This window comes from Oncorhynchus gorbuscha, linkage group LG21, assembly GCF_021184085.1.
Source record: "Oncorhynchus gorbuscha isolate QuinsamMale2020 ecotype Even-year linkage group LG21, OgorEven_v1.0, whole genome shotgun sequence".
NCBI classification, from domain to species: Eukaryota; Metazoa; Chordata; class Actinopteri; order Salmoniformes; family Salmonidae; genus Oncorhynchus; species Oncorhynchus gorbuscha.
The window spans coordinates 19510744-19538532 of NC_060193.1; the positions used below are offsets into that span (position 1 = coordinate 19510744).

At 42.9% G+C, this 27789-nt stretch overlaps 1 protein-coding gene across 1 annotated transcript; it reads left to right on the forward strand.

Annotated features, from left to right (window-relative positions):
- The first annotated feature begins 2312 nt into the window (after window positions 1-2312).
- On the forward strand, window positions 2313-27789 carry LOC124007901 (up-regulator of cell proliferation-like). The gene is made up of 4 exons (XM_046318762.1): window positions 2313-2692; window positions 4907-4994; window positions 9882-9984; window positions 22470-27789. The coding sequence occupies exons 2-4, from the start codon at window positions 4977-4979 to the stop codon at window positions 27155-27157; spliced, it is 4809 nt and encodes a 1602-aa protein (XP_046174718.1). The 5' UTR covers window positions 2313-2692; window positions 4907-4976; the 3' UTR covers window positions 27158-27789.

Consider the following 27789-nt stretch of genomic DNA (forward strand, 5'->3'; position numbering starts at 1 on the left):
CACTTTACGAGACACGACTCACCTGCATATCACACCGCAGCTCAATGACAACGCATAATCAAACGTTCCAGCTACAGCACTAAATGCCACTGGGATGAACCATGTGTAAGAATGAAACTGTCTACTGTGCCAGACTGACAACATTCATGCCATCACATTTTGAAAATGTTCAGAAGTTCACTGTATTCACGTATAACTTTAGCCTACACTTAATTAGAATGTAGTTAACGTTAAAAAAAAATATATATAGCCTGATTTTGTTATCATTTGGTTCAGTCCGTCTATACTTTTACTTCAGTTTCATTTCACTCAAATGGTAAGGGGATAGAATATAATAGACTAGGTTGAGTTTCGTTTTGACAAGGCAGACTGCAGAACGTTTTCAATGGCACGTAATGAAGAATGGTCTTGAACATGAATGGACATTTACCAGACTAATTGGTGTACTGGTTCAAATGTGTGTGGCTTGAATCCGAGCCATTGAACACTTTCCCTTCAAAGTCTGCTTGGTCCAACAAAAATTAAATGGCAAATGTTCTCTACGTAGCCAACAAACTTTTAAAACTAGGGCTCAAAAGTAGTGCACTATAGAAGAAATAGGGTGTCAGACGCAGCCATGTTTAATTGTATTGTTTTACAGTAAAGTGTAGAATTACCTCCAGGGAGAGTGCAGTGTCCAGACCGTTGTAGCTGGGTCTGTGTCACATGTATCATGGCAGCCCAGACAGGTCTTGTAAACTAATGTAAACGTTTACTGTCAAATCAAATAGATTTTATTTGTCAGATGCGCTGAATACAACAGGTGTAGGTAGACCTTACCTTGAAATGCTTACTTACAGGCCGTTAACCAACAATGCGCTTCTAGAAATAGAGTTAAGGAAATATTTACCAAATAAACTAAATAAAGAAATGCAATAAAGTAACACAATAAAATTACATAACAATGACGAGGCTATATACAGGGGTTATTGGTACCTAGTACAGGTTAGTCGAGGTAATTTGTACATGTAGGTAGGGGTAAAGTGAGCATGCATAGATATTAAACAGTGAGTAGCAGCAGTGTAAAAACAAGAAGGGGGTGGGGGTCAATGTAAACAGTCCGGGTGGCCATTGTATTAATTGTCTAGCAGCCTTATAGCTTGGGGGTAGAAGCTGCTAAGGAGCCTTTTGGACTTGGCACTTCGGTACCGCTTGCCATGCGGTAGCAGAGAGAACAGTCTATGACTTGGGTGACTGGAGTTTTTGACAATCTTTTGGGCCTTCTTCTGACACCACCTAGTATATAGGTCCTGGATGGCTGGAAGCTTGGCCCCAGTGATGTATTGGGCTGTACGCACAACCCTCTGAAGCGCCTTACAGTCGGATGCCGAGCAGTTGCCTTACCAAGTGGTGGTGCAACCTGTCGGGATGCTCTCGATGGTGCAGCTGTAGAACTGGTTACCTTAGATAGATGGGTTACTTAAGGCAGAAACGAAAGGAGGGTGGTTTGTTCTTTACATTTATTTGATTTTTATTTCACCTTTATTTAACCAGGTGGGCTAGTTGAGAACAAGTTCTCATTTACAACTGTGACCTGGCCAAGATAAAGCAAAGCAGTGTGACACAGACAGCAACACAGAGTTACACATGGAATAAACAATAAACAAGCCAATAACACAATAAACAAGTCAATGACACAGTAGAAAAAAATCAAGTCTATATACATTGTGTGCAAAAGGCATGAGGAGGGAGGCAATAAATAGGCCATAGGAGCGAAGTAATGACAATTTAGCAACTTAACACTGGAGTGATAAATGAGCAGATGATGATGTGCAAGTAGAAATACTGGTGTGCAAAAGAGCAGGAAAGTAAATAAAAACAGTATGGGGATGAGGTAGGCAGATTGGGTGGGCTATTTACAGTTAGACTATGTACAGCTGAAGTGATCAGTTAGCTGCTCAGATAGCTGATGTTTAATGTTGGTGAGGGAAATAAAAGTTCAGAAGAATGGCTGGATGGCTGGATGGGCATGAATGTGTTGCAACCTGAACAGCTACCAACTCTAAAGTTGCATGTTCAAATCTCATCCCAGACAATTTTAACTAATTAGCAACTTTGCAACTACTTACTACTTTTTAGCAACTTTACAACTACGTGTGTCCAAACCTTTGACTGCTAATGTGTATATCTGTGTATTTTTTTTAATTGGCCAAATATTTTATCGCCTTCCTTTGACATCAATGAACACATGCCACTGTAGGGCCTTCCTGGTGAAATAGAGGGATTATGGTCACCATCGCCTCCCTGAGCTGTGATCAGAACACACTGTACAGATACAAGCCTATATATCCATTAACGTGATCTGTTTCTAATTTATAATCCTTATTTCCTTATCTGTAAACTGTTGGTCGAAACAAAACTGCTTGCTTCCAATTTACAGAAACACGAAACTGAAAGAATATTGGACGGACTGAACCAAAACTTTATCCTTGCTTTTAAAATGTTCATTACAAAATCAAACTTCGACAACACCACATTTGGTCATAAAACAGTCAGTCATGGAGGATAGTCTTTCTCGTTTCATATGGTTCCTCCCACCACCTCACTCCGAGAGCATTTTATGGTGAAAATGAAACACATTTTTATTAGATTGCTGAACTCCCTGGAAGATGTATTGAGGTGAGCTGGTTCGCGGAAAGTATGTGATATGCTGGTAAGAATACATTAAACTTTCAAATAATAGTTTAAATCATCAAGGCAATAGACAAGTTGTTTGTTTTGTGTTTTAATAACGTCAATAGAAGCCTTTAAAATACATTGTGAGGCTTGTTGTTAGGCTATCATTAGCATAATCGGTGCGCTCTGCATCATCAATTCCAACAGTCATATATACGTGTGCACACATGCATGATGGCAAATGTAAATATTCATAATATGCTACGTGGCCTAGAGTTACACATGCAATGCAAACGAGTTTCAGCTTGAGATTTAGTAGCGTACTTCTTGTTGTGTGGCAGGTTATTTGCTGTAAATGAAGTGTCCTCGATGTCTCACGCTTTGTGAGGGACATCCGTTTTGCTTGAAATGCAATGGAGGAAGAGAGGAGAGTCATGGCTGTTTTATGAGTGAAAACTAAATATGTACCCAGCTAGCACATAACGTTAACAATCCAAGAACCATATGCTTATTCGAGTTTGGTGAGAGCCATGGTTGACCTATGGTTATTTTGCATACAACCTTCCCACAATATTCTGGGAATAGTGCAGAATACCCATATTTTTACTTTAGCAAAATGCTTCCTACAGGTTTCTTCATGGTTCTATTTGAAGTAATCTTCTCAAATTATTGCGAGAAGGTTAAGAAACAACCGTTTTTCTGTGGGAATTTCATTACTTCTGCAGGTTTCCTTGTGGTTCTATTTAAAGTCATGTTCTCAGGACATTAAGAAACTTACCATAAACCACAAGAAAACATTGGTAACGTTATAAGAATGTTATTTAAAAACTTACATTCCTCTCTAGCCTCGATCTTGTTAAGTGTGTTCAGGTGTGTTGGCTTCCTCCAATTATTGGCCACACCTGATCTTAATGAGTACTTGTTCCCTCTGAAATAGGGTCTGTTTGAATAGAATAAAATGAATGGATTGTATAAGTTTAAAAAAGAGATGGCATGCTAACGGCAGGGAATCCTAGTGGTTAGAGCGTTGGACTAGTAACCGGAAGGTTGCAAGTTCAAACCCCCGAGCTGACAAGGTACAAATCTGTCATTCTGCCCCTGAACAGGCAGTTAACCCACTGTTCCTAGGCCGTCATTGAAAATAAGAATTTGTTCTTAACTGCATAAAACTACATCCTGGTGGCACAGTGGAATAATCCCATGAATAGAGAACAGAAGATCATAGGTTTGAATCTCACTGACCATGTGCTACAATAAAACTTTTTTTTTTGCATTATTAATGCCTAACTAAATGAAGTTCCATGTGTTCTATCTGTGCTTGGAGTTCAAAACAGTTAACCCAAACTAATGTAACAGTATGACTTTAATCCGTCCCCTCGCCCATGCTCTGCACACATCAATAGTCACCCTCGAAGCATCGTTACCCATCGCTCCACAAAAGCCGCGGCCCTTGCAGAGCAAGGGGAACCACTACTTCAAGGTCTCAGAGCAAGTGACGTCAACGATTGAAATGCTATTAGCGCGCACCACCGCTAACTAGCTAGCCATTTCACATCCATTACACTAAGCTAGCAGTGTTATTAAAAGCCTTATTGAAACATGTTCTCATAACATTATTCATTATTTTCAAATAATAACCTATAATTTTAATTCTCAGAATGTTAATGAAACCTCCCTGGAAAACTTTCAGAGAACCATAGTAAAACATTTTCAGAGCCTCCCTGCAACCAAACAATGTGTGTTCCCAGAACAGGCTAAATATTTACTTTCGTTCTCAGAAGCTTTACAAACGTTCAGTTTTATCGGTCTATTTTTATCTTAGAAAAAGCCTCCAAAATGGCTTCGTTCCCAGAACCAATCAAAAAGCAAAAATGTATGGTCCCTCAACTTCCAAGGATCCAAATGTGCTGCCTGGGTATTTTGTCATACTGCTACCTGTCAGTGAAGTAAATTCTGGCAAAAAGGTTAGTGAGTGCCACAATAACATACCATTTCTAGATCATTAATTCATTTGATAATACTGGTTCTCCTTTACCATGTCATTTTGGGGACTTGCAAACTTTCGGATACTAGTCCAACGCTCTAACCACAAGGCTACCCTGCCGCCCCAGTGACCATTTACAATAAAGCATCTATTAATGTTTTTACCAACACTTGTAATGGAAGTTTATGCTGTTTTAAAAAAACCTAAGGTTATTTAATTAGCATTGTTACATTGGTTAACTTATCTATTATCCCATACTTATTTCAGATCCAGGCCATCTGAAAGTTTTTGACCTTTGACCGGGGGTAAGAGTGGCGTGGCTGAAAACACCCTCCTAATGGATATAAATGAAGAGGTAGGTTGTGACACTTGGGGTTGGACCATAAATCATTTCTCAATTCCTCATGTCCTCTCTCCTCACCCCCTTCCTTAAATGCAATGCAATGGATCTCTGATGCGTTTTGAGAAAGGAGGAAAGGAGATAGAAATTCAAAGAAAGACTTTTGATGCTTTTACATCGGTACAGGAGGACAGTGTCCAGATTGGAGGGCATTCATATTTGTTCAGATTGCTAGATGCTTTGCATAATGTCAAGATTGTGTAAAACTATAGCACCACCGAGGATACCCCTTCAGGCAGACGGAGCAGAGGCTAAAGTTGTCTATTGCCCAGAGACTGAGAGTAGGGTGGAGAGAAAAGGGACTGGAAATGTCTTGAGAAGCAGTAAGGAGAGGCCTCACTGCTGGTTAACATGGTCGTCTGACCAGGTTGGTGAAGATAGACAGATGATGGGCAGAGAAAAAGAGAGGCTGTTTTGGTGCCATCATCATCTGCACCTTTCTGTTACACCTTTTTTGCAACTCTGCTAAGGCTGAAAAGGAGGGCAATAGCGTGGAGGCGAGCTGAGCCTGTGTGCGTGTAGCTTCCTGTTGAAATGAGCTATACCGCTTCCTGCCCTTGACTATTTTGAAGCTGAACGTTGCTAATAGAGAGTGAATTTAGACCGAGCTTGACAAGTGTCTTGTTACCTTGTTTGAACCTGATGAGCTAAAGTTGTAGCTTGGTTTGAGCTGTTCTGTTTTGACATGTTCTTAACACTTGTTTATAGGTAACTGATGGTTAAACGATTACATCTTAGCCTAGAGGTTAAGAGTGTTGGGCCAGTAACCGGAAGGTTGTGGGCTTAAATCCGTGAGCCGACGAGATGAACAATGTGTTGATGTGCTCTTGAGCAAGGCACTTAACCCTAATTGCTTCTGTAAGTCTGCTAAATGACTAAAATGTAGTTTTACGCTGGAGGTTTTGAGCCCTGAATGCTGATTGCCTGAGAGTATGACAAAACCTTTATTTTTCTTGTTGTAATTACGTTTGTAACCAGTTTATAATAAGGCACCTCGGGGGTTTGTGGTATATGGCCAATATACCACGGCTAAGGGCTGAATCCAGGCACTCCGCGCTGAGTTGTGCGTTTGAACAGCCCTTAGCCGTTGTATATTGGCCATATACCACATGCCCCTGTGCCTTATTGCATTGTTGTGGTGTGGTTAGTGTTATAGTAGACCTGGGAAGATAAACCGAAAATTACCAGCACCGACATTGCCTTCCTCTTACCGAAGCATTTAGCTTACATCAGTAATTTTCTGTGATTTAAAGAAAGAAAATATAACAACGCTCCCGTAAATTGTTCAAAAATCCATTATTTGGTCAGCTTTAATAGCCTCTGCATTATGTTAATTCCTGCTATGAAAGTATCTGCCTGTCCCTGTTACGCTGTCGGCTGCTGACTCTCACTCCCTGTCCCCACTGTCCGCAGGTATGAGGGAGAGATGCATTTTGAGAAGCACAAGCATGTGACCATTGATCAAAATGCTATTGTGGGAAAAATACAGCTTTCAAAGATCAAAATACTATTGTGGGAAAAATAATGGTCTATACGAGATAGTAAACCTAAATCTCTAGATGAGGAAAGGGTGCTTAGCCCCTTCAAGCCAGTGTCTCCACACCACCAGGGCCTTTACCACAGCTAACAACTCCAGGTCCCCCACATCGCCAGACCGAGCTTCCTTGAAAAGAAAGCGCAGGGGCTGTGTTTCGGTGGCACGGCACCCACCCCAGCCTTGGACGCGTCCACCTCCACTATGAACGCTAAAGAGGGGTCCAGGTGCGCCAACACGGGCGCATCAGTGAACAGCGCGTTCAACCTATTGAAGGCTCTGTCCGCCTCTGCCGACCATCGAAATGCACCGGCCCCCCCTTCAGCAGTGAGGTAATGGGGGCCGCTACCTGGCCAAAACCCCGGATAAACCTCCGGTAGTAATTGGCAAACCCTAAAAACCGCTGCACCTCCTTCACCGTGGTTGGAGTCGGCCAATTCCGCATGGCCTTAAAGCGGTCACACTCCCATCACCACCCCCGAGATGGAAATGCGATAACCCAGGAAGGAGACCAAGCACCAAGCGCCCTTCGCACCAGAGACACATGTGCGGCATGTGTGGCGGAATAGATCAGGATATCATCGATATATACAACCACGCCCTGTCCGCACAGGTCCCTGAGAATCTCGTCTACAAAGGATTGGAAGACGGCTGGAGCATTCTTTAACCCATACGGCATGACGAGGTACTCATAGTGGCCCTCCCAAATACGCACAATCGCACAATCCCCCCTGAGGTCCAGTTTTGTGAAAAACCGCGAAATGATTCCACCGCCGTAGCGATGACAGGTGGCGGGTAACTAAACCCCACTGTGATGGAATTGAGACCTCTATAATCAATGCACAGACGCTGACCTCCCTCCTTTTTCTTCACAAAAAAGAAACTCAAGGAGACGGGTGAAATGGAGAGCCGAATGTACCCCTGTTCCAGAGATTCCATGACATACGTCTCCATAGCCAACATCTACTCCTGTGACAATGGGTACACGTGACTCCTGGGAAGCCCAGCGTTTACCTGGAGGTTTATCGCACAATCCCCCTGTTGATGAGGTGGTAATTTGGTCGCCCTCTTCTTACAGAAGGCGATAGCCAAATCAGCATACTCAGAGGGAATGCGCACAGTGGAAACCTGGTCTGGACTCTCCACCGACGTGGCACTGGTAGAAACTCCCATACACATACCTGAACACTCCTCTGACCACCCTCGGAGATCCCCGTCTCCATGAAATCTCAGGATTGTGATTAGCCAGCCAGTGAATTCCCAGCACCACTGGAAACGCAGGTGAATCAACAAGGAAGAGACTAATCCGCTCCTTGTGATTCCCCTGCGTTACCATGTCCAGTGGAACTGTGGCCTCCCTGAACAGCCCTGACCCCAATGGCCGGCTATCTAAGGAGTGCACGGAAAGGGGGGATCTATCGGCACCAGCTGAATCCCAGCTTGAGGGCAAGTCCGCGATCCATAAAGTTCCCAGCTGCGCCTGAATCGACTAGCGCCCTATGTTGGGAAGAGGGAGAAAAATCAAGGGAAAAAATGAGCGCAAACATGTGACCAACAGGGGGCTCTGGGTGAGTTTGATGCTGACTCACCTGGGGTGACCGAGAAGTGTTCTGCCTGCCCTCTCGACTCCCTGCTGAGCTCCCCCAGCACCAGTTGGCCGTGTGTCCTCTCCGACCACAGCTGGTGCAGGAGGAGCCTCAACATGCCTCCCCCAACTCCATAGGAATGGGAGCGAGAGGGCCCGGAGGTGGAACTGACAAAACCCTTTCTGAACGCCAGCGGGCAGCTAGCAGATTGCCCAGCCGGATTGACATGTCTATAAGTTCATCGAGGGAGAGAGTGGCTTCCCGACACGCTAGCCCCCTCGGACGTCCTCCCGGAGGCTGCACCGGTAGTAGTCCATCAGGGCCCTATCGTTCCACCCGGACCCCAGCGGCCAAGGTCCGGAACCCCAACGCAAAGTCCTGCGCGCTCCTCGTCTCCTGCCTAAGGTGGATTAGTCGCTCAGCCGCTGCTCGGCCCTCCGGAGGGTTGTCGAATACAGCCCGGAAACGGCGGGTGAACTCCGGATAGTGCTCCCTCGCCGAGTCTGGGCCATTCTACACCGCGTTGGCCCACTCCAGAGCTATACCCGTCAGGCAGGAGATGAGGACGCTCACACTCTCCTACCCCGAGGGAGTCGGCCTCACGGTAGCCAGGTACAACTCGAGCTGGAGTAGAAACCCCTGACACCCAGCTGCCGCTCCATCGTACTCCCTCGGGGGCGCAAAACGAAGTGCGCTGGAGCCGGATGCCGGGGAAGGAGTAGGTGGACTTGTCGGAGGAGCCGGATGCCGGGGATGGAGTAGGTGGACATGTCGGAGGAGCCGGAGGTGAAGTCGGGAGACCACTCCTCTCCCATCTGTCCATTCGCTCCATCATCTGGTCCATCGCGGACCCAATCCAATGGAGGATTGGATTGGATCCTCCATCGATGGAAGGGGGGTGGGCGCTGCTCCTGCTGACTCCGTTTGGGGTGCAGGCTTCTGTAACGCATTGGGCGTGGTGGAGTAGCGCTTTATTACGCACCGGGAAAAATGTACTCGCCAAGAAACTGGGCGCACATAAACAATCGCCCAAAACCAGGACCACACCAGTCCAGAGGGAAAATCCAAAACAACCAGCACTACCACACAAAATACACAGTTGGAAATGAAATAAGCCCGAACAAAGAGCAGGCGGGCCTACCGGCTTAAATAGTCCAACTAAACCTAAACAAGAAACAGGTGTTACTAATCAAATGAAAAAAACAGAAAAGGGAAAAGGGATCAGTGGCAGCTAGTAGGCCGGTGACGATGACCGCCGAGAGCCACCCGAACAGGAAGAGGGGCCACCTTCGGTAGGAGTTGTGACAGTCGGACTATTGACCGAACTGCTGTATTTGTATCACTCTGATGGTAATTACTATTTTAAAATGACTTTAAATATTTTATAAAGTATTATTTGTGTTAGAAGGAAAAGCTATCTCCTCTCTCAGCCCATAAAATGAACGAACAAGAAGTCCTCAAGAGTTAGACCTGGCTCGAGGGGCAGTAATGTCGCTGTTAAAGAGTGAGTGGGGCAATTTGGGATGAAAATTCCATAGTTCCCACTTCCAGGTGGGAATAGCATGTGACAATACAAACTAGATTGCATTTCCAGCTGAACAAAGTCTCCCTGTTTTTGTCTCAAAGAGCCCCCTGTGTGAAATTCTGAAATTATTCGATTGGCTGATGAACTCCCATTTATTTTAACTTGTTAAATCTTGGATTTTTTTTCTTAATTTGCAGGAATGTGACTTATACCTTGGGGAAGAAGAGGATTCATCTCACAGAGCACAAACTGACGTTCTAAAGTCTGAGCCAGCTCAACCAATGGATGCTGCCGTAGCAGGTATTAAACAGACATCTTAACAGGGCCATGTTCAGCAGGACACAACGTTGGCCAGCTTTCAGATATACATTTATTTTGTATAAGAAACATGCCTCTCTGGGATGTAGAATAAGGAATCACGACAACTCTATTCATTGCTTTTCTATCTGCATCCTCCCACATCGTTTGCGTATTGAACATGGCCCCATACTACAATAGCTCTGCTGGTGGTACTTGAAATGTACCTCTCTTAATTTATTTGCAGCAGATTAGTCTGTGAGTATCAATAGCTCTAATTATTAGAGTCTAATATATACAGGCAGTTGAAAACTTTGAGCAAAAAGAAACATTCATAACTTATACAGTGAATTGTGATATTCTTCACAACATAATGTTAAACTTGAAAACCCACATATATAAAACCCAATCTTATGTTAAGTTAATGTGATCTTATTTGAAGTTAATGTGATAACATGTGACAACATGTGATGACATGAAACTGTACATGTGAAAACGTGATTTCACGTTACATTTCTCATGTTTTTTTCTGTGAGGGACACACACATACAATAACACCTTGTACTGTAGTTAGTTCCTGGGAATAGGCCATGAGACTGCAAGCTGCAGAGTGTCATGGAAACTTCCTCTCTGTGACCTAGTCATTATGTATTTAAGAGTCCCGCCAACCCCACCAGTACAAACGTTGCCTTTCATCAGTCTTAAGCATGATTTAAAGTTTGTTGTCCAACATCAAATTGTCCTTGTCAATCACAAATCTTCACATAAATGCTTTTAATGCATTTATTTTCTCAATTTAAATGGACTGTACGTATCAAATTATCTTCAAAGGGAAAGGTGCATCCCTAGTATTCTACTATTCTAACTCTCAACTGTAAGTTAAGACATCGACTAAGTAAGTTAAGACATCGACTAAGTAAGTTAAGACATCGACTAAGTAAGTTAAGACATCGACTAAGTAAGTTAAGACATCGACTAAGTAAGTTAAGACATCGACTAAGTAAGTTAAGACATCGACTAAGTAAGTTAAGACATCGACTAAGTAAGTTAAGACATCGACTAAGTAAGTTAAGACATTGACTAAGTAAGTTAAGACATCGACTAAGTAAGTTAAGACATCGACTAAGTAAGTTAAGACATCGACTAAGTAAGTTAAGACATCGACTAAGTAAGTTAAGACATTGACTAAGTAAGTTAAGACATCGACTAAGTAAGTTAAGACATCGACTAAGTAAGTTAAGACATCGACTAAGTAAGTTAAGACATCGACTAAGTAAGTTAAGACATTGACTAAGTAAGTTAAGACATCGACTAAGTAAGTTAAGACATCGACTAAGTAAGTTAAGACATTGACTAAGTCCCCCCCCCAATTCATTTTTTATTTTTGGTTGTTGTTATTATTCTTTTGGGAAATGGATCCGCAGGGCTACAGAACGGAGGGCCGCCAGTTGCCCATCCCTGGGTATCCCGGGGCTTTACCAATCTAAAAATGTTTAGCTGACATGGACTAATTCAGTGACTGTCAGTGACTGACATAAAAAAAATAACATTTGTAATGCACAAGCAAATAATAGAAATAAAGATCCGAGGGCCTACATAAAGGTCTGCACTGTGGCGAGATTGGCGTGGCGCATTGTGTTGACTAGAATGCAGTGGTATAAAGTACTGAACTAAAATACTTTCAATTACTACTTATGTCGTTTTTGGGGGTATCTGTACTTTCCTATTTTTATATTTGACTACTTTCAATTTTACTCCACAACATTCTTATAGGGCTCCCGAGTGACGCAGCAGTCTAAGGCACTTCATCTCAGTGCTAGAGGCGTCACTACAGACCCTGGTTCGTTTCCAGGCTGTTTCACAACCGGCCATGATTGGGTGTCCCATAGGGCGGCGCACAATTGGCCCAGTGTCGTTAGGGTTTGGCCGGGGTAGGCCGTCACTGTAAATAAGAATTTGTTCTTAACTGACTTGCCTAGTTAAATAAAGGTTAAAAAGAAAATGATGTACTTTTTACTCCATACATTTCCCTTTTACTCCATACATTTCCCTTTTACTCCATACATTTCCCTTTTACTCCATACATTTCCCTTTTACTCCATACATTTCCCTTTTATTCCATACATTTCCCTTTTACTCCATACATTTCCCTTTTACTCCATACACCAAAAAGTCCTTTGGATTTCGAATGCTTAGCAGGACAGGAAAATGGTCCAATTCACACACTTGCCAAGAGAATGTCCCAGGTAATCCGTACTGCCTCTCATCTGGTGGATTTATTTTGTAAATTATGCGAGTGTTGGAGTTTGCCCCTGGCTATCCATAAATTTAAAAAACAAGAAAATTGTGCTGTCTGGTTGCTTACAGTTTTTCTCAGTCACTTTGATGCATTTCTTAGATCAAAAGTGTAATTCTTGATACTACTTGTACAAATTCCAAATCATCTAGTCACTTGTGCACATCATTAAAGCAATTTCTTATTCCTTTGAACAAATTGCAATTGATAATGTACAAGTGTCAGCTTTTTTCCACGTTATCAATTGCTCATGTCATGTTGATCAAAATATAGTAGATGGTTCTCTGTTGAATAGTCTTACCCCTCAAAACATCTAGGCATTAGTTCCTTGCATAAGCCATTACATGCAAAATTGTTGAACTATTTGTCATAAACTGTCAAGCATAGTTTTACACATTTCTATTAGACCTTTTGTACAAAAACGTGAATTGATGAACCGTGCAGGTGAAATTGACCCTCACTCATGAAGGAATGTAAAGTGTTAGTTCAACCAACAATCAACCAGTTGTCTAAATTTCTCAAAGGTGCATCTCATGAAGAATCAATTGGCAAGCATATATAGACAGACCACAACACAGAGTTGCAATGTTTTACAGTAAAATGTGTGTTCGCATAGTTTTTGTCTATGTGAAAGTGTGCGATGCATCACTGCATTTTCCCCCACATAGGACTGACTGCAAGATTACCTCAAACCGGTGGCAGAGGACGCCTTTTCACACCTCAACAGGAGGAGGCTATTTGCACCATGTTCCTAGCAATATGGATTTGCCAGGCCAACAGGGAGGAAATATCACCATGTGTGCTGCTATTTCGGAGCATGGTGTCTTAACCCATATCCCCCTTATAGGGCCATACAACACCCAGCATCTACTCAACTTTTTAGAGACTCTACAGGGCTCTCATCCCTGATGATGAGAGGGGTCTGTTTAGAGAGGATTTGCCAAAGTATGTGGTCATTTGTGATAATGTGAGTTTCCATCGATCAAACATCATAAGGCAATGGTTTGTGACCCACCCGAGGATGCTCGTAGAATTCCTCCCACCTTATTCACCATTCCTTAACCCAATTGAGGAGTTATTTTCAGCATGGAGGTGGAAGGTGTACGATCGTCAGCCACACACACAGATGACCCTGCTGGCTGCAATGGATGCAGCATGTGAGGACATCACAGTAGACGCCTGCAGAGGATGGATAAGGCATTCCAAAAGATTCTTTCCACGTTGCATTGGAAGGGAAAATATCCGGTGTGATGTGGATGAGAATATGTGGGCCGACAGACAGGAACGTCTGGATGTGTAGAGACAGCACAACAGTGCTGCGGGCAAAGTTGTGCCTTAGGGGTGGTTTCCTGTGTTTCTTTCTAATTTAGTTTTTTTTGCTTTGTGCCCCTTGGGTTGTCCAGTCTCTTTCAATCAATAACCCACATACAGTAATATGTAAATAGTACTGTTGAAATTGATACATGCCATAGAAGTGCAGCCTTGTGCATTTTCAATACAGTAACTGTCATCCAAACTGTAGCCTAAGTTTACATCAGGTAATACTGTCAAAGTACACAGTTACATTGACAACATGCCTAAACATTTTGATGACCTTGTTCGTGAACAATGACTCAATGACTTATCATTCTGATGACACTGACATGATCATTGGCATGAATACTTACTTTTGAGAGATGTACTAAGGATTTTTATTGACTGACTAGCTTTAGAAACATATCTATTGTATATTGCAGTTTGTACAAATTGTTCTGAGAAATGCACTTATTATTTTGCACATGTTAGAGATGATGTGAAAAATGCACCAAAGCGACTGAGAAAAACTGTAATATAAGGAATGTGAAATATTAATATTTTTGATACTTAAGTATATTATTTGAGCAATTTAATTTACTTTTGATAATTATATTTAATACCAAATACTTTTAGACATTTACTCAAGTAGTATTTTACTGGGTAGGCTATAAGGTAAGCTATATTTACTTTTACTCAAGTATGATTCCTGCAATAATGTGTGAACCTTACCCGGCTCCACAAGGGGGCAAAAGGGGGCTTAGCCCCCTCTGTTGAAACTTGTGCCCCCTCAGTTTTAGTTTTATGTTCCTATATATAGAGCAAAAAGATCCAAATGATTGAGTGACAGGTTGGCGTAAAATCTGTATCTCCGCTGCGCTGTCTCAGCACAATGACAGAGCACGCAGGGTACAGTTAAAGTCGGAAGTTTACATACACCTTAGCCAAATACATTTAAACTCAGTTTTTCACAATTCCTGACATTTAATCCTAGTAAAAATACCCAGTCTTAGGTCAGTTAGGATCAACACTTTATTTGAACAATGTGAAATGTCAGAATAAAAGTAGACAACTATTTATTTAATATTTTATTTATTTCATCACATTCCCAGTGGGTCAGAAGTTTACATACACTCAATTAGTATTTGGTAGCATTGCCTTTAAATTGTTTAACTCTGGTCAAACGTTTTGGGTAGCCTTCCACAAGCTTCCCACGATAAGTTGGGTGAATTTTGGCTCATTCGTCCTGACAGAGCTGGTGTAACTGAGTCAGGTTTGTAGGCCTCCTTGCAAGTACACGCTTTTTCAGTTCTGCCCACACATTTTCGATAGGATGGAGGTCAAGGCTTTGTGATGGCCACTCCAATACCTTGACTTTGTTGTCCTAAAGCCATTTTGCCACAACTTTGGAAGTATGCTTGGGGTCATTGTCCATTTGGAAGACCAATTTGCCACCAAGCTTTAACTTCCTGACTGATGTCTTGAGATGTTGCTTCAATATATCCACATAATTTTCCATCCTCATGATGCATCTATTTTGTGACATGCACCAGTCCCTCCTGCAGCAAAGCACCCCCACAATATGCTGCTGCCACCCACGTGCTTCACATTTGGGATGGTGTTCTTCGGCTTGCAAGCCACCCCCTTTTTCCTCCAAACATAACGATGGTTGTTATGGCCAAACAGTTCTATTTTTGTTTCATCAGACCAGAGGACATTTCTACAAAAAGTATGATCTTTGTCCCCATGTGCAGTTGCAAACTGTATTCTAGATTTTTTTAATGGCGGTTTGGGAGCAGTGGCATCTTCCTTGCTGAGCGGCCTTTCAGGTTATGTAGATATAGGACTCGTTTTACTGTGGATATAGATACCTTTGTACCTGTTTCCTCCATCTTCACAAGGTCCTTCGCTGTTGTTCTGGGATTGATTGGCACTTTTCGCACCAAAGTACATTCATCTCTAGCAGACAGAATGAGTCTCCTTCCTGAGCGGTATGACGGCTGCGTGGTCCCATGGTGTTTATACTTGCGTACTATTGTTTGTACAGATGAGCATTGTACCTTCAAGCGTTTGGAAATTGCTCGCAAGGATGAACCAGATTTGTGGAGGTCTACAAATTATTTTCCTGAGGTCTTGGCTGATTTTCCCATGATGTCACTGAGTTTGAAGGAAGGTACTTTTATTTTTAAATTTGTTTAATTTCACCTTTATTTAACCAGGTAGGCTAGTTGAGAACAAGTTCTCATTTACAACTGCGACCTGGCCAAGATAAAGCAAAGCAGTTCGACACATACAACAACACAGAGTTACACATGGAATAAACAAACATACAGTCAATAATACAGTAGTAAAAGTCTATATACAGTGAGTGCAAATGAAGTAAGATAAGGGAGTAAGGCAATAAATAGGCCATGTTGGCGAAGTATTTACAATATACCAATTAAACACTGGAGTGGTTGATGTGCAGAAGATGAATGTGCAAGTAGAGATACTGGGGTGCAATGGAGCAAGATAAATAAATAAATAAATAAATACAGTAAGGGGATGAGATAGTTGGATGGGCTATTTACAAAGGGGCTATGTTCAGGTGCAGTGATCTGTGAGCTGCTCGACAGCTGGTGCTTAAACTAATGAGGGAGATATGAGTCTCCAGCTTCAGTGATTTTTGCAGTTCGTTCCAGTCATTGGCAGCAGAGAACTGGGAGGAAAGGCGACCAAAGTAGGAAATGGCTTTGGGGGTGACCAGTGAGATATACCTGCTGAAGCGTGTGCTGGGTGCTGCTATGGTGACCAGTGAGCTGAAATAAGGCGGAGCTTTACTTAGCAAAGACTTGCAGATGACCTGGAGCCAGTGGATTTGGCAACGAGTATGAAGTGAGGGCCAGCCAACGAGAGCGTACAGGTCACATTGGTGTGTAGTATATGGGGCTTTGCTGACAAAACGGATGGCACTGTGATAGACTGCATCAAATTTGTTGAGTAGCGTGTTGGGGGCTATTTTGCAAATGACATCGCCGAAGTCGAGGATTGGTAGGATGGTCATTTTTACGAGGGTATGTTTGGCAGCATTAGTGAAGGAGACTTTGTTATGAAATAGGAAGCCGATTCTAGATTTAATTTAGGATTGGAGATGCTTAATGTGAGTCTGGAAGGAGAGTTTACAGTCTAACCAGACACCTAGTTATTTGTAGTTGTCCGCATTTTCTTAGTCAGAACAATCCAGAGTAGTGATGCTGGACGGACGGGCAGGTGCGGCCCCGATCGGTTGAAGAGCATGCATTTAGTTTTACTTGCATTTAAGAGCAGTCGGAGGCCACGGAAAGAGAGTTGTATGGAATTGAAGCTGGGGATGATCGCGGCAGCTTTCCAATCTTTGGGAATCTCAGACAATACGAAAGAGAGGTTGAACAGGCTAGTAATAGGGGTTGCAACAATTTCAGCAGATCATTTTAGAAAGAGAGGGTCCAGATTGTCTAGTCCAGCTGATTTGTAGGGGTCCAGATTTTGCAGCTCTTTCAGAACATCAGCTAACTGGATTTGGGTGAAGGAGAAATGGGTGAGGCTTGGGCGAGTTGCTGTGGGGGGTGCAGCGCAGTTGACCGGGGTAGGGGTAGCCAGGTGGAAGGCATGGCCAGCCGTAGAAAAATGCTTATTGAAATTCTCAATTATTGTAGATAAATCGGTGGTGACAGTGTTTCCTACCCTCAGAGCTGTGGGCAGCTGGGAGGAGGTGCTCTTTTTCTCCATGGACTTTAGTGTCCCAGAACTATTTTGAGTTTGTGATACAGGCTGCAAATTTCTGTTTGAAAAGGCTAGCCTGTGCTTTCCTAAGTGCCTGTGCATATTGGTTCCTAACGTCCCTGAAAAGTTCCATATCATAGGGGCTATTCGATGCTAATGCAGTACGCCACAGGATGTTTTTGTGCTGGTCAAGGGCAGTCAGGTCTGGAGTGAACGAAGGGTTCTACATTTTTTGAATGGGGCATGTTTATTTAAGATGGTGATGAAGGCACCTTTAAAGAATAACCAGGCATCCTCTACTGACGGGATGAGGTCAATATCCTTCCAGGATACCCGGGCCAGGTCGATTAGAAAGGCCTGCTCGCTGAAGTGTTTTAGGGAGAGTTTGACAGTGATAAGGGGTGGTAGTTTGACTGCAGACCCATTATGGAAGCAGGCAATGAGGCAGTAATCGCTGAGATCTTGGTTGAAAACAGCAGAGGTGTATTTGGAGGGCAAATTGGTTGGGATGATATCTATGAGGGTGCCCATGATTACGGATTTGGGGTTGTACCTGGTAGGTTCATTGATAATTTGTGTGAGATTGAGGACATCAAGATTAGATTGATGAATGGCCGGGGTGTTAAGCATGTCCCAGTTTAGGTCATGTAGCAGCACAAGCTCTGAAGATAGATAGGGGCAATCAATTCACATATGGTGTCCAGGGTACAGCTGGGGGCAGAGGGTGGTCTATAGCAAGTCGCACACCTCCAATTGACTCAAATTATGTCAATTAGCCTATCAGATGCTTCTAAAGCCATGCCATAATTTTCTGGAATTTTCCAAGCTGTTTAAAGGCACATTCAACTTAGTGTATGTAAACTTCTGACCCACTGGAATTGTGATACAGTGAATTATAAATGAAATGATCTGTCAGTAAACAATTGTTGGAAAATAAAGTAGATGTCCTAACTGACTTGCCAAAACTATAGTTTGTTAACAAGACGTTTGTGGAGTGGTTGAAAAACGTGTTTTAATGACTCCAACCTAAGTGTATGTAAACTTCCGACTTCAACTGTATGTGTAAAGGTGACATGGAAAGTCACTGGGGCAGATAGGTATGATTCCTTTGGGTTTCCATAATTTTTTGGGGGAAAGGCACACACCTGTCTATAAAAAGTCCCACCGTTGACAGTGCATGTCAAAGCAAAAACCAAGCCATGAGGTCGAAGGAATTGTCCATAGAGCTACGAGACAGGATTGTGTCAAGGCACAGATCTGGGGAACGGTACCAAAAAGAATTCTGCAGCATTGAATTTCCCCAAGAACACAGAGGCCTCCATCATTCTGAAATGGAAGAAGTTTGGAACCACCAAGACTCATCCTAGAGCTGGCTGCCCAGCCAAACTGAACAATCGGGGGAGAAGGGTCATGGTCAGGGATGTGGCCAAGAACCCCGATGTTCACTCTGACAGAGCTCTAGAGTTCCTCTGCAGCTTTCCACCAATGAGGCCATTATGGTGGAGCGGCCAGGCTGAAGCCACTCCTCAGTAAAAGGCACATGACCGCTCACTTGGGGTTTGTCAAAAGGCACCTAAAGACTCTCAAACCATGAAAAACAAGATTCTCTGGTCTGATAAAACCAAGATTGAACTCTTTGTCCTGAATGCCAAGCTTCATGTCTGGAGGAAATCTGACACCATCCCTATGGTGAAGCATGGTGGTGGCAGCATCATGCTGTGGGCATGTTTTTCAGTGGCATAGACTGGGAGACTAGTCAGGATCAAGGCAAAGATGAACAGAGCAAAGTACAGAGAGATCCTTGATGAAAATCTGCTCCTCTGCGCTCAGGACCTCAGACTGGGGCCAATGTTCACCTTCCAACAGGATAGCGACCATAATTATACAGCCGAGACAACACAGGAGTGGCTTCATGACAAGTCTCTGAATATCCTTGAATGGCCCATCTCTGGAGAGACCTGAAAAAAGCTCTGCAGCGACGCCCCCCCATCCACACTGACAGAGCTTGTGAGGATCTGCAGTGATAAAGGCACACCAAATACAGGTGTGCCTTTAACAACGTACCGAGTAAAGGGTCTGAATGTAAATGTGCTATTTCATTTTTTACATTTGCGAATGTATAAAAATGAACCTGTTTTTGCTTTTTCATTATGTGTTATTGTGTGTAGATTGATGAGGGAGAAAAAACTATTGAATCAATTTTAGAATAAAGCTGTAACTTAACAAAATATGGAAAAAGTGAAGGGGCCTGAATACTTTCTGAATGCACTGTGTAGTTTCTTCATAAATTGTATTTTTTAAATATTTATTTTTCTATATTACAATCCCTACCATTGAAAGGTTTTGATTTCCATTTCATTTTGAATAGCCATGGAGTGGTCTTGGTTTCTTGAAACAGTTATCAATGTATGTATAGCTTGTTGACTATGAGAGCTACTCGCCTTTTAGTCTATTGTCTTTGAAGATGGGTACAGCACTTTGCGTCGTTCTGCTATTTCCTTTTGGAACGGATCGTTCAGGCCTTTTTGAAAGCCGGCAAGTTTTTTTGCCCCGGCTTTTAACCAATATTTTATCTTTAATGGGTGCGAATTTGGCAATGATTGGCACTTGTATCGATGCCTTAAACTTGGTCAACAGTATCGCCTGGGATCTGCACCGCTTTAATCATGAATTCACCTGATTTTCGTGCATTGATCTAGTCTGTATAACAAGTTCTCTTAACAACAGCTCTCCTTTTTAGGTTCATTATCGTCAGCTTCGATAACATTACTTGTACCCTTAAACTTTTTAGTTTATTTTTCAACTGTTGCGGCTTTCTCAACACTCATTTCAAGGCTCGCCTTCATCTCTTGTATCAAATCAAAATGTGTTTGTCACATGCGCCGAATACAACAAGTGTAGACCTTACATTGAAATGCTTACTTACAAGACCTTAACCAACAATGCAGTTTTAAGAAAAATAAGTGTTAAGTAAAACATAGAAAAGTAAAAAATGTAAATAACAAATCATTAAAGAGCAGCAGTAAAATAACAGTAGCGAGGCTATATACAGGGGGTACCGGGGTACCGGAGTACCAAGGACCAGTCAATGCTCGGTAAGCACAGAGAGTTGGCTCAGGTCTCCAACCTGACTCAGCCACACTCCCCGTGTGCCCCCCCAAAAATGTTTTGGGGGCTGCCTCTCGGGATTCCTTGCCAGCCGTGTTCCCTCATACTGTTGCCGCTCCGCCTTAGCTGCCTCCAGTTCCTCCCATGGACGGCGATACTCCCCAGCCTGCCTCCAGTTCCTCCCGTGGACGGCGATACTCCCCAGCCTGCCTCCAGTTCCTCCCGTGGACGGCAATACTCCCCAGCCTGCCTCCAGTTCCTCCCGTGGACGGCGATACTCCCCAGCCTGCCTCCAGGGTCTCTTACCATACAGGATCTCCTCCCATGTCCATGTTAACTGTTAAAGTCTCAAATACATGTCATGAAACTTTAGACACAGTTTGTTACGATAAAAAAACACATTTACAACAGATATAACTGGGTTCAGCTGGATTTGACTGAATAAAAGTATGGTTGACACCAACGCAATGTGTTAAGCAATAATGGAGGGGGGGGTGGGGGTGATACCAGCCGCTCAACAATAGACCAACAGGCAGTTCTGGGAAACAGATGAACATTTATGAGAAGTCACACCCTAAACCTTGTCTTGACATATAAATGATTGTTGGTTATGTGCAAGCTATGGCATGTAAATGCAGAATCCAGTGGGATGAGAACTTGGTTTGAGCTCTTCTCTGCATTCGTCACACACAGTGCATCCAGTTTATGAGACCAGGCTGTCTACACACAGTGACATCCTGTCGGTACTTGTCATAACTCTCCTGTGACTGTTAGAAGGATCAGGTTACAGTGGGTCTGCTCTACAGCGTGCTCTTTCTCATAGAGGGGGAGAGCAGGAAGTCGGCTGTAAGCCGGTCGTAAAATACGCTGCCCCTATGCTCTGTAGTGTTTGAGATTGGAGTGTAAACTGTGGAACACAGAGAGACCTTTGGACATCAAAAGTTTGAATATTTAAACAATATTTCTATTTTTGAGAATGTGCAAGTGGTGTGGACACTTAAAGGACAGTCGTGATGAGTGTTTCATTTGGTGATCTCATGAAGGACAGGAAACCCACATTACTGTATCTGTTTGTGTACACTTTTCAATGATCAGATTTACATATAGATGTTGGATAAAATGAATGAGTAAATATTAAACTATTTGTGAAAAAATGTAACGTGATGTTAGCCTTCTAAATGAGAATTGTTCTTCATATAAAAGTTTTAACTATGACTCACTATGTGTGTAATAATAGTGGTTAACATGAGCCTAAAATTATTAATTTGGCTTTGGATGGTGTACAATACACCCAGTCACTACAAAGATACAGGCGTCCTTCCTAACTTAGTTGCCAGAGAAGAAGGGAACCACTCAGGGATTTCACCATAAGGACAATGGTGACTTTAAAACAGTTTAATGGCAGTGATAGGAGACTACTGAGGATGGATCAACAACATTATAGTTACTCCACAATACTCAACTAAATGACAAAGTGAAAAGAAAGAAGTCTTTACAGAAGACAAATATTCCAAAACATGCATCCTGTTTCGGTATGCTTGTCATCAGGATAAAAAGAAACAGAATGGAGCTAAGCAGGTGCAAAATCCTAAAGGAAAACCATGTTCAGTCTGCTTTCCAACAGACACTGGGAGACAAATACACCTTTCAGCAGGACAATAATCTAAAACACAACGCCACATTCAACGTCAAGACAACGTTGAATGTTCCAAAATGGCCAACTTAAAGTTTTGACATAAATCTATTTGAAAATCATTGTCAATACTTGAAAATGACTGTCTAGCAATTATCAACAACCAACTTGACAGAGCTTGAAGAATGGGCAAATATTGTACAACCCAGGTGTGCAAAGCCCATAGACTTATCCAAAAAGACTCACAGCTGTAAATGCTGCCAAATGTTTTTCTAACATTTTCTCGAAATGGCAGATGGCCAGTCTACGCCTGTTCTGATATGTCATCTATAAAATAAGGGTTGTGCTTTACAGATTTAATTTAAAAAATATTTATTAAATTCACCTGATCAAATATCTCTATCTTTCCCCCCACAGAAACCCACCTGGAGAGCTTGCTGTTGGACCTGGGGTTGGAGCAACACTACACAGAGAAGCTCGCCCTGAGCACCGTGCTGCAGATCGATGAGAAGACCGTCACAGATGAACCCGCTCAGACTCTCTCAGCCTTACCATGGACTTTCTTGAAGAGGTTAATGATGGTTAATGTAACAGCTAGGAGTGTGAAATGTACCTCATCAGGTGGCGAGGAAAGTTGTGATGCTTCATTTTGCAACATAGACCTAGATCTGGAGAGTCTAGTTGATAACATGGACTCTAGTAATGTTGTAAACCCCTTAGACGTTGTTACTGCTCTCTTTCTGTGCTCTAATGGTTTTCTGCAGCAAGAGATGGTCTTGAAAATGTCAATGTGTCAGTTTTCTGTGCCCCTACTTCTCCCCAATTGTGACACAAAACAGTGCATGCTGATGCTTTGGGCAATGCGAGACATTATCAAGAAGTTTAGACCTCATTCATTGTCAGACCCAAGAGGATTTGTTGAAGACAGGATTGTTCTCTCTGACCTCCCCATGGTCTCTTTTGTTAGATTGGGTGAGTGCTCTCTGTCCAAGTCACAGATTCTGAACAAGCTTCTGAGTAATCCCCAACAGTATCACAACACGTTTGTTCACCATGACATGGAATGTGGTGATAGTCCAAGGAGGATATCCAATGGATTGGTTGAGATAAGCTGGTACCTTCCCTGTGGGAACAAGAACATTGACATCTTTGGTGAACCTGTAGCTGTAGCTAATCTGAGAGGGGACATCAGTTTGTTTGAGACCCAGTACTCCTTTCTTTGTCAGACTTCCGCAGCAGTCTTTGTGTTCTTTGACAACCTGGACAACAAGTACAAGCTACTGACCAGCCAAAACACCAAGGCACAGCTGTTTCTAGTGGGTAACCCACAGAGCAAGAGCTTCAGCATTGATGCTTTGAAGAAAACCGCCAAAGAGCTGAACTTGAAGACGAGCAACGTCATCCTGAAGAACAAACAGATGAATGATGCAGACTTTGTGAAGAAGCTGCAAAACGCAGTTGGTCAGGTGATCAAGAGTTCAACGTCCAGAATGCCATTGGAGCAGATGGCTGAAGTGGCACACAATCTTGGGATCTTGGTTGACGAGGACTGCCAAGAATGTCAAAGTGCAAAGCAAAATGCTGATGCAATTACTTCAAACATACATGACATACCACAGTATAAGGAAAGTCAGCTTCGCTTGCAAGGACAGGTCTGGAAGGAGCTGGCACGTCTAGAGAAGGAGGAATGCAGACTGCGGAAAGCTAGGAATCAGAACATAGAGATGTATAAAAGTGATCTCCAATCACAGAAGATACAACTCAGGAAAAAGCAGAGAAACTATGACATATCAGGTGCAATGTCTTGCTTCATAAATGCAATGTCAAGGACAGGGCTAGAAAGGTCCTACTTCTTGAAATGGATGCGAATGAACCTGGACAATCTGTCTCGTAGAAACTTGTCTGGCCTCAGAGAGCAGTACAAAGAGAAGTGCCAGAACTCTTCTGAAAACAAAGAAGAAATTGCAGACCTTGACATACAGATTTCAAACAGTTCTTTGGGAACCGAGCATTTCCTACGTGAAATGGGTCAACTTTATGAGTCTTCTGTCTTACTCAGAGAAACTGATGTGTCACGGCAACAAATGCAGCACCTGCCCAGACTATGTGCTGAGCTGCTTCTGGATGGGTTTCCTCTGGAGCTGGTGGACGGAGACGCGTCCAACATACCTCTGAGATGGGTGAGTGATGTGCTGCATCAGCTCAATGTCTTAGTGCAGCCGAAGAACAAGATCCTGGTGGTAACTGTTCTAGGTGTTCAGAGCACAGGAAAGTCCACTCTACTGAATACAATGTTTGGAGTGCAGTTCGCAGTCAGTAGCGGCAGATGCACAAGAGGGGCCTTCATGCTTCTCATCAAAGTCAAAGACGACTTCAAAAAGGAGCTGAACTGCGATTTTTTAGTTATCATCGACACAGAAGGACTGAAGTCGCCAGAGCTGGCACAGCTGAATGACAGCTATGAGCACGACAATGAGCTAGCCACTCTAGTTGTTGGGCTGAGTGATGTCACAATTGTTAATATTGCCATGGAGAATTCGACCGACATGAAGGACATCCTTCAAATTGTTGTCCATGCTTTTCTCCGGATGAAAGAGGTGGGAAAGAAGCCCAAGTGTCAGTTCGTCCACCAGAACGTGGCAGATGTCTCGGCACACGACAAGAACATGAGAGACCGGAAGATGCTCTTGGAGCAATTGAACGAGATGACCCAGGCAGCAGCCAGAATGGAAAACAAGGAAGAGAACAAGATCTTCACAGATGTGATGGAGTACAACCCAGAGACTGGTAACTGGTACATCCCTGGACTTTGGCATGGTAACCCTCCAATGGCACCTGTCAGCGCCGGGTACAGCGAGTCCATCTACGAGTTCAAAAAGAACATGATCAAGGTTTTCCAGGACTGTGAGGCCCCTGGGAACATCATGGACTTTCTGGAGTGGACAAAAAGCCTTTGGAATGCTGTGAAGTATGAAAACTTCATCTTCAGCTTCAGAAACAGCCTGGTGGCTGATGCCTACATGAAGTTGTGCATTGAGTTCAGTAAGTGGGAATGGTCATTCAAAAAGCACATGCACACATGGACAACAAATGCTGAAACAAGGATCTCCAACTTTGGGACAGTTGCAATGAAATACCAGATGGATAACATGAGGGATTTTCACAGCAAATTGAAAATGGAAGCCTCAACGGAACTTGTCAAATGGGAGAAGACCATTCTTGACAACCTGACCAAGTACTTCGAACAAACAGAGGGCCATGTCCATCTTGTGGAGAGATACAGAGAGGATTTTGCAAACAGCACCAAAGGTATGAAAAGGGAGATGGAAAACTCTATAATGAGTAAACTGGAAGCTTCTTTTGAGATTCGAAAAGGAATGATCAAGCTTGACACAATCAAGAAGAACCACACAGCCGTGATGGAGAAAAAAGTGCTGAGGTTGCTTGAGGACTGCAGAAAGAGTCAATCTCAGTGGTCTGAGCAGGACCTTGATAGAGAATTTGAAAAGGTATGGGAGGAAACCGTGTATGAGCTATCCAACTTTGAAGGATTGAGGCCACGAGATGTTTTGAGTGATGTTTTCAACCAGCTTCGGTCTAACATGGTGCAGAAGGGAGGTTCAGTGAATGAAAAGCTGAACCAAGTGAAACTTAAAGATCATGGAGAAGAACCCTTCATAGTCTCTCCAGAGGGGGTTTTCAAGAAAATAGTAAAGCAGTTTTACATGGATGAGCACACAAGAAAAACCCAGGCCATGGCAGACAAACTGATAGCCAAATGCAAAGAGTTTGTGTTCGAGAAGGTCCAAAAGAAAACAGACTACCATGAAACATACATACAAGAGATTCTGCACATGATTGAAGAGAAGCTGGATGCCAACAAAGAACTTGACACAAGCCTCAAATTTGAACTGAACATCAAATTGCACATTTGTGGGTTTGCAGCCAGGACCTTCCAGAATCTGCATGAAAAGTTCATAACTGACAATAATCCTCGTTTGTGCCTTGAACAGTTCAAAGATAAATACTTGGAAGACTTCAAAGACTTGATCAGTGGACAAGATCAGTGTCAGAAGAAAGCTGAGCAGTTCACCACCCTGTGTCTTAAACCAGCAGTAAAAGCCTATGTTGCCAGTTCCCTGGGTCTGGAAATTGTTGATGTAATGCTGACGGGACAGAATGCCTTTCAATTCAGCTCTCGGACATTTTTCCAGTCCTCTATCTTGAAGCAACTACTGTCAGAATTCAACTTTGCTAACTATGTGAGGTACATTTGTGACTACGAAGGCTTTGTCAAGAATTGGATTTTGGATGAAATCTTGAAGCGCTTCTCACAAGGAAACAAAATGTTTGATTTGGAAGATTGTCAACTCAAAGGGATCATCAGTGTCATCACTGAGGCAATCACAAAAGCACAGATGAATGAGAAGGGCAACATAAAGGAATTCATTAAGGACATATGCAGCCTCCTAGGAGAGAAGCTGGTGCTTCCCCAAGATGCGTTGGAAGCCACCATGATCCTGAACAATTCCAACCAGGAATCGTTTGTCCACTGGCTTAAAATATCTGTAGTGGAGATGGAACAGTCGCTGAGAGAAGAGTTCCAAAGAGCAAAGGATGTGAAAACGAAATTGGAAAGACAGAACATCAAGCCACAGAATGAGCTGTTCACAAAAGTGTTTGGCTGTGGGAAGCAGTGTCCATTCTGCAAGGCACCGTGCGAGGCAGGAGGAGAGGCCCACACAGACCACTGTGCATCAATACATCGACCAGAGGGACTTGGTCGTGTTAGGTTTGAGGGCTCAAGAAATCTTGTCACGGACATCTGCTCCTCTTCAGTGTTCAATGATACCTCCTTCAGATGCTATGAAACACGTGGACAGTGGCATCCTTACAAGAAATACCGGGACATTTACCCTGACTGGCTTATTCCTGCGGATTCCAGCATACAGGCCTCGGACTACTGGAAATTTGTGATGGCAAAATTCAACAAGCACTTTGCCGAAGAGTATGGTGCACTGCCTGCAGATATTCCCCCTGCCTGGAAATGGATCTCAAAGGAACAGGCAGAAAGAAGCATAAAAGAGTCTTTTAGCATCAAGTGAGCTTCTCTAAATTGCCTCAAAGAGCAATAGCCTTAACTTAGTTTGACTGAGTCCCGACACATCAATACTTCTCAAGAGACTGCATGGAACATTCTTAGATTAAACACCAAACAAGTGTTCTTAGTTTTCAGTCAAGACATGGGCCCTTGAAATCTACCAATAAAAAAAGCCATGGAATGGTGGCTGGTGTGGTAATCTGTCCTGCACTTGGCCTTAGATACTTGTCTGGCCATATTGTGGGTTTTATTTGCTCTGCTGGAAAGCAATTGATGAAATAATGAATCCTACTGTGAATCAGTCTACCTAGGGTACTAGGCTCTGAGGCTAAATCTGTTTTTAAATGCTTAAGAACTTCACTTCTGTAAGTAAAAATAATTCAAGTTTCAAAATTGTACATGTTCATTGCATATTATTCATGACTTATACGTTTTGTGAGTCAAAATGTTCCTATATATATTTCAAAATATATATATTTTGGTTCTTATGTGGTGAATAGGGTTAACATTTTCATTTAATTTTGTTACGGATCAAACCACACATTGTTACCCTATTACTGAGTGTTGAAAAGGATGTTCTCTTAGATTATAACGTACTTACACATTTCATTTAATGAAAATAAACTTACTCAAGTA